Below are 12,390 nucleotides of genomic sequence, written 5' to 3'. Positions count from 1 at the left end.
CATATTAATAATATATTTGAGAAAATCTTCATTATTAGTATGTTATTTTAAGTATTAAATTAACTGTTAATACTATATTTATAATTAATCATTGTGAATTTCATTTATGTCTTTTTTTTATATATTAATACTTATAAATTAAACTTTTGCTTCATCGGCGTCTTCTAATACTTCTTCGCTGTTAAATTAGGCGATTTTAAAATTATATTCTAATAATTTGTTTTCATTTAATTAATTATTATTTATTTCTTAAAAATATTGTTAATTATTTATTAGTTCTTAATTTTAGATTTAGTTAATTTAACTTTAATTATTTACCAAAATTTAAGTTTATTCTTATTATAACTAGATAGATTATTAATTTTACTAAATTTATTATTATTGTTAATTCAAAGTTATTGGTGAATTTTATATATTTTAAGATATTTCTTATTAAGGAAAATATGATTATAAATTACTTTATTAATTATTTATTTGTTATATTTATTATTAAGAAATTTATTATTAAATTTATAAATTAATTAACAATTATTATAATTATTATTATTATTATTATTATTATTATTATTATTATTATTATTATTATTATTATTATTGTTCTTTTTGTTGATGTTGTTGTTGTTGTTGTTTTTATTATTATTTATCTTAATTTTGCTATTATTGTTATTAATTTATTATTGTTATTATTGTTATTATAGTTATTATTTTTATTATTGTTATTATTGTTATTATTATATTAAATTATTATATTCTTATTATAATATTTATTACTATATATTTTGTTGCATCTACAATTAATTATTAATTTATTAACTTTTATTTAATTATTCTTAATCAAAATAAGTTATCTTTCTTCTTATTAATTATTATTTGATAAATTATCATTTTATTATTTTTTTTATAATTTTTTATTTTCTTATTATTAATCAAATTATATTATTGTATTTTCTTTATATATATTTTCATTTTAATTATTTTTATTATTATATTATATTTAATTTAAAATATCTTAATTAATTATTTAATTTTAATCTACTTATTATATATTATCGTTTTATTATTAAATTTATTACATAATATTATTTTATTAAAATATATTTAATTATTCATCTATAATTTAGCCATATTAATATTTTTATCCTTAAATATGTTTTTTATTTTTACTTTTGCTTTTAAATGCATACTCGAATATTTACTCATTACTTAAAATTTTAGGTTATATATGATTAAACAATTTAAGGCTAATCATTATATTAATTTTATTAAAAATTTTTATTAATTAAATCATTAAATATTATTTAATTCTAATTAATATTATTTTATAAATTTTGAATATTTTATATAGAAATTTATTAATTATTATTATTTTATATATTATTTTTTATTATAATATTATTTTCTATATGTGTTTATTGATTATTATTAATTTAATATTCATTTTAATGTTAATTATTAATATTATTTTATTGATTATTATTATTTTATTGATTATTATTATTATTTTATAATTAATTTTATATATCCTAAAATATTTCATCAAGAAATTAATCTACAGGCTAATTGTTTTTAATTCTAATTAAAGAATCTTACATTACCTTTTAATCTTAAAAATTAAATAAATCTTCTATATTTTATGTTTATTAATTTTAGAAATCGTTATGTTTAATTTATGATATTCCTTTATTAATAACTTGATGAGAAAATTATTAAAAAACATCAATTTCTTAATCCTTTTATTTATATTAATATTCTTAAAAATTCCAGTCATTAAATATATCTAAATTTTATTTATCATTTAGTTTTTATTATTATTATTAATTATAAATTTATTATTATATTTACATTTATTATTATTATTAAAAATTATAAGTTTATTATTATTTTTATTAATTATTTTATGATATTAAATCATCATTCTCATTTTATTTTTAATCTATATTCTTTTATTATTCATCATTTTAGATATTTAAATAACCTTTCGAATTAAAAAATATCCCTTCTTAACTTTCTAATATTTTCTCTCTCCTAGTATTAAACTAATCCTACTATGGAATAGATCTTTTTTTATCTAGCTTAGTATCATCATCTTCCTTTATTTCTGTATTATTCTTGCAAGCATCTAATATTGCATATCCAAAACTGAAAGGTATTTTAAGCCCAAAAACATTTACTGAGTAATTTAAAAAATCAAAAACATTAAATTGCTATATTGAATTATTTAAAATCTCTATATTTTTAATATATTAAACAACTTCTAAAGGCATTTTAGGAACCATACTCGAAAAAACTGAATCTGTAATAGACTAACATCTTTTAAAAAACTTTAAAATAAGTAAATATATAAACTCAAATTATGTATCGAGTTCTTGAATACTCTATAAAATCAAATTTTTATTATATTAAAAGCTATTAAAATTAGTGGATTATTTAAATGTTTTATATAAATGTGTAAATAAACTTATACAACAATACATTTCATCTACCAAAGAAATAACTACACTAACCTATATTTTCCATAAAGAATGATTTATTATTAAAATTTTAGAAAAATTTATCAATCCTTACATATAAACTAATAAATCTTCTAATAAAACAGGATTTAATGGTCTAAATTTCATAGAAATGCTTTATAAAAAAGGATTTAAGGAAAAATTCCCTTCAAAAAAATCAAAATATTTTTTATGTAAAGTAATCTTTTTTTCCATTAAAAGGCAATATTTTACTATTAAATTATTTATAGATCCATTTAAACTTTCTTTACCTTCATAAAAACTTTTTATTTCTTATAAAATATGTTCAGGACCTACTTTTCTTATATATGATATGTAAATAGCTTCCTAAGGCCCTTTTTTTAAATAGTTGTGTATTAAAACTAATATTTTTAAAACAATAATTTAATTATTTAGATTTTCTTTTAAAAAATCTAATAAAATTGAATAAAATTTATCAGTCTTTTTTTTCTCACGTTTTTACCAAGCCTTAACTAATAATTTCCTTATGTATTTTTATTTTGGCCCATTTTCGTCATATTATAATGAAGCAAAAACTTATAAAAAAAGTAAAAATAATATATAAATAAATAAATATAAATATATAATTAATTAAATATAGATAAATATGATTATAAATATATCATAATATATATATATATAAATAAATAAAAATATATATATATATATATAAATATATAATACATTTATATATATAATTTACTCCATCCTTTAGTGTCTGTAAATTTACAAAAAATTATTTTTTTTAAATTATTTAAAATTCCTGGTTTTAATTCATCATGTTTCTATTTCTAAAAAATCATTGGATCTATAATCCCATCGTTTTTTTCGAAATTTAATTATTTTTCAATATAAAAAATGACATCCTAAGCCGACATTCTTTCACTAGAATTCTCTTTTAACATATTTTTTACTAGATTTGCCATTTTTTCAGTAAAAAAACAACTTTCTGGCCAATAACAATGTCCATTTATGGCCGCTAATTTTGATTCGAATGGAGGCTTTTTGAACATTAAGATATATGCAAGCACTCCTAGTGCAAAAATATCCACTTTTTCATCCAAACTACTTTCTTTATACAACATAACATCTATTTATTCAGGACAACGATATTATGGGGTTGTATTTTTATCTATTTCTTCCTATAATAATTCTAAATTTGGATGATTTTTTATTTAGGTATATTTTTGGGAAGTAATAGATCCGAAATCGCATATTTTAAAACTATTATCTTCCCCATAAAGTATATTTTCGATTTTTATGTCTCTATGTACTTTTTATTTATTTTATTTTATATTAATTTTAAATGAATTTTACTTATATTTTTGCTATGAAGGTATTTTAAACCTTAACTAATTTCATATATAATACGTATTATTTGTTATTCCATTAATTATTGTTTTGGTGTTTAAGCCATTATATTAAATAATGAACCTTTAGGACAGTTTTCAATTATTAAAATTGCTATTTTTCCTTCTTTTATTGATACCTCGGCATTACCTAGGCTTTTTAATATATTTGGATGATCCCTTAAGTTTTAATAGGCTTCTTTTTCCTTTAAAAAAGATCTATAGCCAGCTTCAAATTGTTAATTTATCACTTTAGCTACATATTTTGAATCTGACGTGCTATAAATATTTGAATAAGCGCCTTGTCCGATTTCTTCTTTTAATGTTAATGTTTGATTTTGAAACTTTATTTAATTGTTTTTGTATTTATTTTTTTACATTTTTTTGCCAAATTATATATTTATAATTTTTATTATTAATTTTTTTATTTATAGAGATAGTTTTTTTTATTAATATTGTGATTATTTTATAGTAAAAAATGTATAATAAATATAATAATATATAGTTTACTTAAATAAATACAAATTTATACATATATTAATTTATTAAAACTAATATTTATATATTTTGGTAATTTTAAATATTTTTTTTTTACTTTTAATTATATACATTTACTTAATTATATATAATTAATCAATATAATTTTAGTTTAAAAAGTTGACTCTCTATATATTTTTGAAAATTTTTAATAAATAATATCTATGATCATAAAAATATATTTTTTAAATGTAATAATCACATCTAAAATTAACAAAAAAATCAAAATATTTAATTTAAAATACTTAAATTTTAATATAAATAAAATATATTATTTCTTGTAAATATATTGTTTGCTTCTAATATTGCATATTCTAAATAACTAATTAAAAAACTAAAGCTAAAAAGTAAATATATTTTTATTAAATTTAAAATATTTTGATACAATTAATTAAAGTTAAATTTATAAGTATTTAAAAGAATAATCATTAATAATAACATTTTTTATTGAATTTTAAGATAATAATTTTTATTTTTTTTATATATTTTTATAAATAAATTTTTAATAAATAATATTTATAAAAAAATAACATTTTTTTTTTTTTAAAAAAAAAAAAAAAAAACTAATAAAAAAAATATATATATAAAAATAAAATTTATATAACTATTAAAATAAAAATATATATATATATATACATAAAATGTCCGAAGAAGAAAATCAATATAAATTCACACCAGAAGGATAACCTATATGTTAATCAAGCAGAAACTATTACGGAAGAGGTTTCGCTTAATATCCAAACGAAGATACATATGAAGGAGAATATGAAGATGGTGTAATATAAAAATAAATAAATGCAAAAATGCAAAAATAAATAAAAAGTATAGAATAGGTAAAGGTATTTATATTTACAAAAGACCCGAAGAAGCCCCAGCAGATAGATATGAAGGAGATTTCTATTTAAATAAAAAACATGGTATTGGTTTAATGACATATACTGCTAAAAACGAAACTTATTATGGATAATGGGAGAACGGAAAAAAACATGGAGAAGGTATATATACTTATGCAAATAAAGACGTATATTCAGGTTGGTGGGCTTTTGGGAAAAAAAACGGAAAAGGAACTTATGTTTATGCAGCAACTAATTAAAGGGTATTAATTTTTTTATAAAAATATTAAATTATTTAAATTTATATTTTAAAACAAAAAGATTGAAGGTACTTGGATAGAAAATAAATGCGTTGAAGGTCGATGGATTTTACCAAATGGTAATTATTTTGAAGGGAAATTCGAAAATAATAAACCTACTGGTTCAGGTAATTATTTTATTTTTTAAATAAAAAAAAAAAAAAAAAAATTTTTTTTTTATTAAAATTAAAAAAAAAAAAAAAAAAAAAGGAAAATGGTATTTTAAAAATGGTAATACTATTACAGGAAACTACAAATAAAATACTGTTGAAGCTGAAAGTCCTGTATTTAATTATATATATTTTTTTGTTAAATATATTTATTATAAATTAAAAATATTAAAAAGGATGGAGAACCTATTTAAAAAATACTACTAGAATGGGCTTCTGATACTGCACTTGGTATTTCATCTAATTTAATAAATGAACATGAAAGATTCTGAAAGAAAAAAATAAAATAAAAATTAAATATATTTTTTTTTTTTTATATAAAATAAAAACCCAAAACCAAAACTAAATAAAAAATTTAATTATTAAAAATATATATATTTTTATACTTATATATAATAAATATTTTAACAACTAAAAGTACTTCCTAAAATGATTAACAAATAATTAAAACTTTAAATATCCAAATTTTGCGATTAATGGCATTAATAAATGTTACAAAAACACTTATATGCAAAGCCTTTAGATTAATAAATCCGTGAATACATTCACAAAAACCAATAAATAGGAAATACAAATATTTTCAAAGATAATGTATATAAACTAATTCGAAATAAACCGTATTTAGATGCCATAACAGCAAAGCCAATCACATGGGAGTAAAGATTAGATACATTATACACAGAAAAATTTTTAAAACTAAAAGACAATGAATCTCTTCCATTAAATGTAAGAGCTAGTTGTCCAAAGGAATTATTTAATTTATTAGCATAAACACATGGCGAAAATAAAGCTTTTTAAATTTGCAAATTTTAAAATGAAAGATCTCCTTTGATTTTAAGGGTTAATATATTAAAATAAGCCGAAAATAATTAATGGAAAACTAGAAAAAAAATATAAATTTAAACTTTAAGAAACTAAATTTTCTCCTTTAGGAATTAAATTTTTAGAACAACCTAAAGAAAACGTGTTTTTTTTTTTTTTTTAATAATAAAAACAAAAATATTAAATAAAAAAAGTTCAAACTTTTAGATTTAAAAGAATTTAAAGAAGGATTTTTCGAAGTTTAAGATGAATCCACATAAATCGTGTCTTTGAAAATAGACTGTAAACCCGGATAATAGGTTTTGGATTTCTGTTCAGGAGCAGGAAGTAAATCTTTGGCTTTTGCACATAATCTAAAAGGATTTGGAAATATTTGCTTATATGATCCAAGAGAATAAGTATTAAAAAAAGCTTAAGAGAGATTTAAGAAAATATAAATTAAAAATGTAGAATATAAGCATAAACTATAAGATATAAAAAATAGGGAATTTGATTGGATTTTGTGTGATGTGCCATGTTCTGAGAGTGGGAATTTAAGACGAAATCCAGATTATAAATATAAAATAAATTTCTAGACCATAAAATATTTTATAAATTAATAATAATAAATTTTTACTGACGCAGTTAAATTTTTAAAAAAAGACGGAAAAATTGTTTATTCAACTTAATCTTTAATAAAATAAGTACTTTTATTTTATTTATTTTTAATATTGTTTTATATTTATAGGAAAATATGGAGTAAGTTGTTAAGTTTTGTAAATAATTTGATTTAGAAATTAAAGATTAAAAACATTTCGAATGTATTCCTTCTGAAGAGTTTGATATGAATGGATTTTTTTGTGTAGTTTTATAATTTAAAAAATAATGAAAAAAAATAAAATAAAAATAATTAAACTATTTTTTATGTTAATAAGTAAAAATAAATAAAAAATATTTATTTATTATATATATATATATATATAATAAAAACATATAAATTTTAAAATTTTTAAAATTATCTATTTCTTTTATTTTTTAAAAAAATTAATAATGCATTTTATTCTAAAATAATGTCATTTTAATATTTTTAGTGAGAAAATAATAATAATAAATATACTATTAAATTAAAAACATTATTTAAAAGTTTAGAAAATTATTAACATAAATTATTATTTATTTTTATAAAATAAAATAAATTTCATTTGAAAAATAATAAAAAACTATTTACGATAATTATATATTATATTTATTTATAATTTAAAAAAAAAAATGCATTAATTATTTATAAATAAATAATATTTTTATCGAAATATATCATATATGAACAAAAAATTATTTATTAAAGAAAAAATAAAAAATATATTAATAATACATAATTAAACTATTATTGTTTTCAATAAAATAAAATACTTATATGTAAAAAAAAATAAAAAAAAAATAATTTTTTACAATTAAAATTGATGTATTTAATTATATAAAAAAATAAAATAACAAAAAAAATAGAAGATTATAATAAAAGAATAAAAATAAAATATTTTATAATGAATATTAAAAAATAAAAAAAAAATATAAATTTATTTTATATTATTTTTAATCTAAGAATAGAATTGAATTTAAAGGAAATTTTAACTTTTTTTTTAAATAATAATCTGTAAATATATTTTCAAAAAAAATGTTTGATAAAATATATTTGTATTTAAAATATATATTAAATAAATAAAAATAGACTATTAAAAAAAAAATATTTTAAAAAAGCAAAAAAAAAAATATATATAAAATCAAATATGAATATATACATATATATATATATATATTATATATATATATACATTTATATATATATATATGTTTATCTTATATTTTATTAATTATAAATTATATAAAAAAATTATTAATTTTAATATTATGTATAATTATATATTAAAAAAACCTTTCATTAATAAAGTAAATAAAAAATAGTATAAAAAGGATTATTTATCTTAAAAAAAAAAAACGTCTTATGATAATCACACCAACGCCTTAAAAAAAGAAATAAAAAAAAAATCAAAATTATTTTATTTCATCTGAAAAAAAGAAGAAACCTAAAACTAAAAATTTAGATTTGTAAATCGTATAAAATAATTTAGATATAATTAAAACCGACAAATCATATCTCTAACATATCTTATAATCTAAATAATACCGTCCTTCCGAATTATTATTAAAATAATTTGAATAAGATATAAATACATCCTTATTAGGTAGTAATGTCTAAGATAAGCGTGCTGTTGGTAGTTTTATAGGTATTACAGTTATAGGAGTTTTAGGTTTTCTAGCTTCCGGATTAAACCCAATAGGATTAATAGCAGGTGCTATAGCTGGTGGATTTATCGGACAGTATGCAGGTCGAAAAATTAAGAAGAAATTAATCACAAACAAGAAATTATTACAAAATGATTTATTTTAATTAAAATTAAAATGCTTAATACAATTTGGATATGAAAGTATGAAAATATATAAAAATGACTTAAATACATACCGTTTTTTTGTTGAAAAAATAATCCAAGAGTTAAAGATTATTATTTTTTAAAAATATTTTAGAGTATAATTCCAAAAAGGGCTTATTAAAGTCCAAAAAAAAGCTATTTTATTATTCGAAAAAGAATATTGTTTGAAAACACTGAGGTTATCATATAAACTAACTAAAATTATCATCTTTTCCAAAGAAAAATTCACTTAATAGGATGAAATGGAACTTTTAGATATTTATTTAAACGTTCTATCACCTCTTTTATTGATTCTTAATGAAAATTATTCAATATTAAGTCATTAAATGTAAATTTTTCGATTCAAAATGGAAAAATTACTCAAAAATTACAAAATATTGTAAATTTTGGACAAATAAGAGCTTTTTATAAACCTAGAAAAACAAATTTAAATCTAATAAATATAAGAATTAGATAAATAACTTGATAAACAAATCGATATAAAAGCCTTTGAAAGGCTTTTTAACACTGAATAATTTAAAAACTTAATGGAAAACGAACAAAATAAAGATAATTAGCAAAAAGATAGCAACGAAAATGATTCCAAAAACGAAAAATAAGGCCGATTAATTGATTTATATATAAATATAATAGAACAAGAAGAACAAAAAATTAAAATAGAAGAAGAAAACAACAATAACATAGATGAAAAAATAAGCTAAAATTCAAGGCAAAACGCCGTCTATTTTAGTAAAAAGAAAATTTTCTAACCTAAAGACACCATTATTGAGAAAAGAAATACTCAGCAACAAGCTGTTTTTTCCGACCAAGTTCCCAAAAAAAACATTGATAATGATAGTGTTAAATCCCCTATATCCTCTAAATGTGCATTTTCAAAATAATACCAATTTAATAATAATCCCTAAGAGACTAATAATGATCAAAAATCCCCTTCTGAAATTTCCAGAAAATCCTTCCAAAGGAACGAAGGCAGGACCTTCTTAAAAATGAACTCCTTTGATAATAAATTAATAAAATTCGATGACGAAGTTCAAAAAAAACCCGAAAAATAAACCGTTAAAGACGACTTAGAAAACAAAGAAGACATCCAAATTGAAATTAAAAAAAGCATTTCCAAGCGAAAAATAGAAGACAGCAAAATCTCCGAAGACAATGGAACTAACATTTTCCTAAAACTTGTCACTTTAGTATAACAAAATCCCGAAGACAGCAAACATTAATGGGAAAAAGTAATGAAAAAAGGCGAAACAGTAGGCATATATACAAAAATGACTCCAGGAAATGCCTGTGTACTAGTCCGATGTGAAGCTTATGTTGAAAATTGTACTTCTGAAGAAGTTTTCATTTAAATCTATAATGCTAAAATAAGATCATAATGGGATAAAGTAACCCAAGGTTTCCAAGTCTTAGATACTATATCAGAAGGTGTTGATGTAATTTATTTTTTCGTCGACCCAGGTTTAGGAGTTACTAAAAGAGATTTTGTCTAATAGAGGATTCTCAAAAGAGATTATCCCGAAAAAGGATAGATTACGATCGCCTTTTTTAGTATATAGCATTCATCTTAGCCTGAAAAAAAAGGATTTATTAGAGCACATTCTTATATAGCAGGATATGTAATTAGACCAGTAGGATAACATACTTAGCTTACTATTATGACTTAAAGTGATGTCAAAGGGGTTGTACCAAAATATGTCGTTAATTATATGGCGGCTAGATAACCACCGAAATGGGTTGAATCTATGTAAAAAGGATGTTAGGATTATAGGAAATAATATTAGAAAAAATGATGTTTACTATTTTTTTGGAAGTTTATACTTACTTTGTTTGATTGTTTCTAAATATTAATCTTATGTTTTTATAACATATATTATATATATTTCAAAAAATATAGAAATATTAATTCAATTTTTTTATTAAATTAAAATATAAAGTTTTTTCTTAAACACAATATGTTTCATAATTATTATTATATTTGATTATTTTATCGTTAAAAACGATATAATATATATGTTTCAAATTAATATAAAACCTATAGATTTATTGATAAAATAAAGCATATTTAAAAATAAAAAAAATCTATAAAAAAAAAATATAAATATAAATATAATTTTAACAAAAAAATCGCAGATTATAAATAAAAGAAAAAATAAAAAAATGGATGTAGAAATTTCCCTAGATACCTTTTTCCAAGAACCATTAGAACAAGAAATACAAATCCGAAAACTCGAAAAAAATAAACTAATATTTCACTGACTCTACTACAGTAAAGCGTGTATATAAATTGGCATATGATATAGACAAAATACTAACGAAAAATCAAATACATTATTGGGTAAATGGGGGAACTTTATTGGGTATAATAAGACATAAAGGATTGATTCCATGGGATGATGATATAGATTTATGCTTTTATTAAGATTAAGAGTAGAAAATATTAGAAATAATAACCTAATTTGAAGAAAAAGGCTATTATATTTAAAAAACTTTTTTCGGATTAAGAGTTTATCATTTGAAAAATTCCGAAAAATTAGAAGTAACGAATAATTATAGACATCCTTTTTGTGATTTCTGGATGATGATGGCAAATAAAGATGAAAAAAAAACTTATTTATATCATTAATAAGCAAGGAGGTTATATTAAAAAGAAGTTTGGAAAAACAAAGATGTTAAAAATATTTAAAGACTTCCTTTTGCGAATTTTAGTTTAAATGTATGTGATGGATATGTTGATTATTTAGATAAAAATTATCCGAATTGGCAAAATATGGCATAAACATAAAATTATAATCATGTTTTAGCTTAATATTAATAAACAGCATAATTTTTAATTGAGGAAAATTAATTTTATCCTGCATTTCCTTTTTTATAAGAAAAAGAATTTGATAAAGATTGAATTTTTTTTTTATTAAATTATTTTATATATATATAAATAAATTTAAAAATAATTTTTAAAATAAAAATAAGTATAATATTTTTTTAAAAAAAATATATATATATATAAGCATATTTTATCAAAATTAAATAATTAAAATATTTAATAAAAAAAAAATATATATGGGCTGTAGACAATGGGACTTGCCAAGCGGTCCCCCAACTTAATTCTAAAAGAGCCTTAAGGCGCTTAACTTCGGAGTTGGAATGGGATTCGGTGTAATCACCTTAGTATGGCAGACAACAAAAATTATATATTAATGTATCTATAAATAAAAATATTATATGTTCATATATATTTATATAATACTTTAAACATTTTTTTTGTATAAATTTATTAATAAAAAGATCATATAGGAAAAAAAAAAATCTTTATTTATTAATATAGTTTATATATAAAAAAAAAATATATAAAAAATAATTAATATAAATGAAATTATATATATAAAAAAAATTAAATAAAATAAATAG

The 12,390-nt window shown here is 18.4% G+C and overlaps 3 protein-coding genes across 3 annotated transcripts, besides 22 other annotated features; 2 read left to right on the top strand and 1 right to left on the bottom strand. All coding sequences in view use genetic code 6, as the record gives it.

The window, feature by feature from the left end:
- Nucleotides 1-527: 527 nt before the first annotated feature.
- Nucleotides 528-759: a microsatellite.
- A 119-nt stretch (nt 760-878) lies between these two features.
- Nucleotides 879-915: a microsatellite.
- A 34-nt stretch (nt 916-949) lies between these two features.
- Nucleotides 950-1,002: a microsatellite.
- A 347-nt stretch (nt 1,003-1,349) lies between these two features.
- Nucleotides 1,350-1,511: a microsatellite.
- Nucleotides 1,409-1,499: a microsatellite.
- A 277-nt stretch (nt 1,512-1,788) lies between the features above and the next one.
- Nucleotides 1,789-1,886: a microsatellite.
- Nucleotides 1,802-1,882: a microsatellite.
- Nucleotides 1,809-1,859: a microsatellite.
- Nucleotides 1,827-1,894: a microsatellite.
- An 81-nt stretch (nt 1,895-1,975) lies between these two features.
- On the bottom strand, nt 1,976-4,239 carry IMG5_167160 (protein kinase domain protein; the record flags this gene model as incomplete). Its single annotated transcript, XM_004030109.1, has 3 exons — nt 1,976-3,046; nt 3,214-3,783; nt 3,828-4,239. Coding segments are annotated over 3 exons (2,053 nt in total), but the record flags the coding sequence as incomplete, so codon positions are not given.
- Nucleotides 3,049-3,205: a microsatellite.
- Nucleotides 3,067-3,110: a microsatellite.
- Nucleotides 3,068-3,207: a microsatellite.
- Nucleotides 3,164-3,212: a microsatellite.
- A 639-nt stretch (nt 4,240-4,878) lies between the features above and the next one.
- Nucleotides 4,879-4,933: a microsatellite.
- Nucleotides 4,934-4,962: 29 nt separating this feature from the next.
- Nucleotides 4,963-5,000: a microsatellite.
- Nucleotides 5,001-5,032: 32 nt separating this feature from the next.
- On the top strand, nt 5,033-6,056 carry IMG5_167150 (radial spoke head protein, putative). Its single transcript, XM_004030108.1, has 5 exons — nt 5,033-5,172; nt 5,220-5,492; nt 5,551-5,656; nt 5,739-5,812; nt 5,875-6,056. The coding sequence occupies exons 1-5, from the start codon at nt 5,038-5,040 to the stop codon at nt 5,968-5,970; spliced, it is 684 nt and encodes a 227-aa protein (XP_004030156.1). The 5' UTR covers nt 5,033-5,037; the 3' UTR covers nt 5,971-6,056.
- Nucleotides 5,659-5,734: a microsatellite.
- A 2,231-nt stretch (nt 6,057-8,287) lies between the features above and the next one.
- Nucleotides 8,288-8,346: a microsatellite.
- Nucleotides 8,347-8,498: 152 nt separating this feature from the next.
- Nucleotides 8,499-10,775, top strand: IMG5_167140 (start domain protein; the record flags this gene model as incomplete). The annotated part of the gene is made up of 2 exons (XM_004030107.1): nt 8,499-9,849; nt 10,015-10,775. The coding sequence occupies 2 exons, from the start codon at nt 8,499-8,501 to the stop codon at nt 10,773-10,775; spliced, it is 2,112 nt and encodes a 703-aa protein (XP_004030155.1).
- Nucleotides 9,615-9,670: a microsatellite.
- Nucleotides 10,776-12,308: 1,533 nt separating the features above from the next.
- Nucleotides 12,309-12,390: part of a microsatellite that runs on past the window's edge.
- Nucleotides 12,311-12,377: a microsatellite.
- Nucleotides 12,313-12,388: a microsatellite.
- Nucleotides 12,328-12,390: part of a microsatellite that runs on past the window's edge.

The sequence above is a fragment of the Ichthyophthirius multifiliis genome (genome assembly GCF_000220395.1).
Source record: "Ichthyophthirius multifiliis unplaced genomic scaffold scaff_1120509251243, whole genome shotgun sequence".
Lineage (NCBI taxonomy): Eukaryota > Ciliophora > Oligohymenophorea > Hymenostomatida > Ichthyophthirius > Ichthyophthirius multifiliis.
Note: the sequence above shows the minus strand (reverse complement) of the source record. Positions and strands in the feature narration are given on the sequence as shown.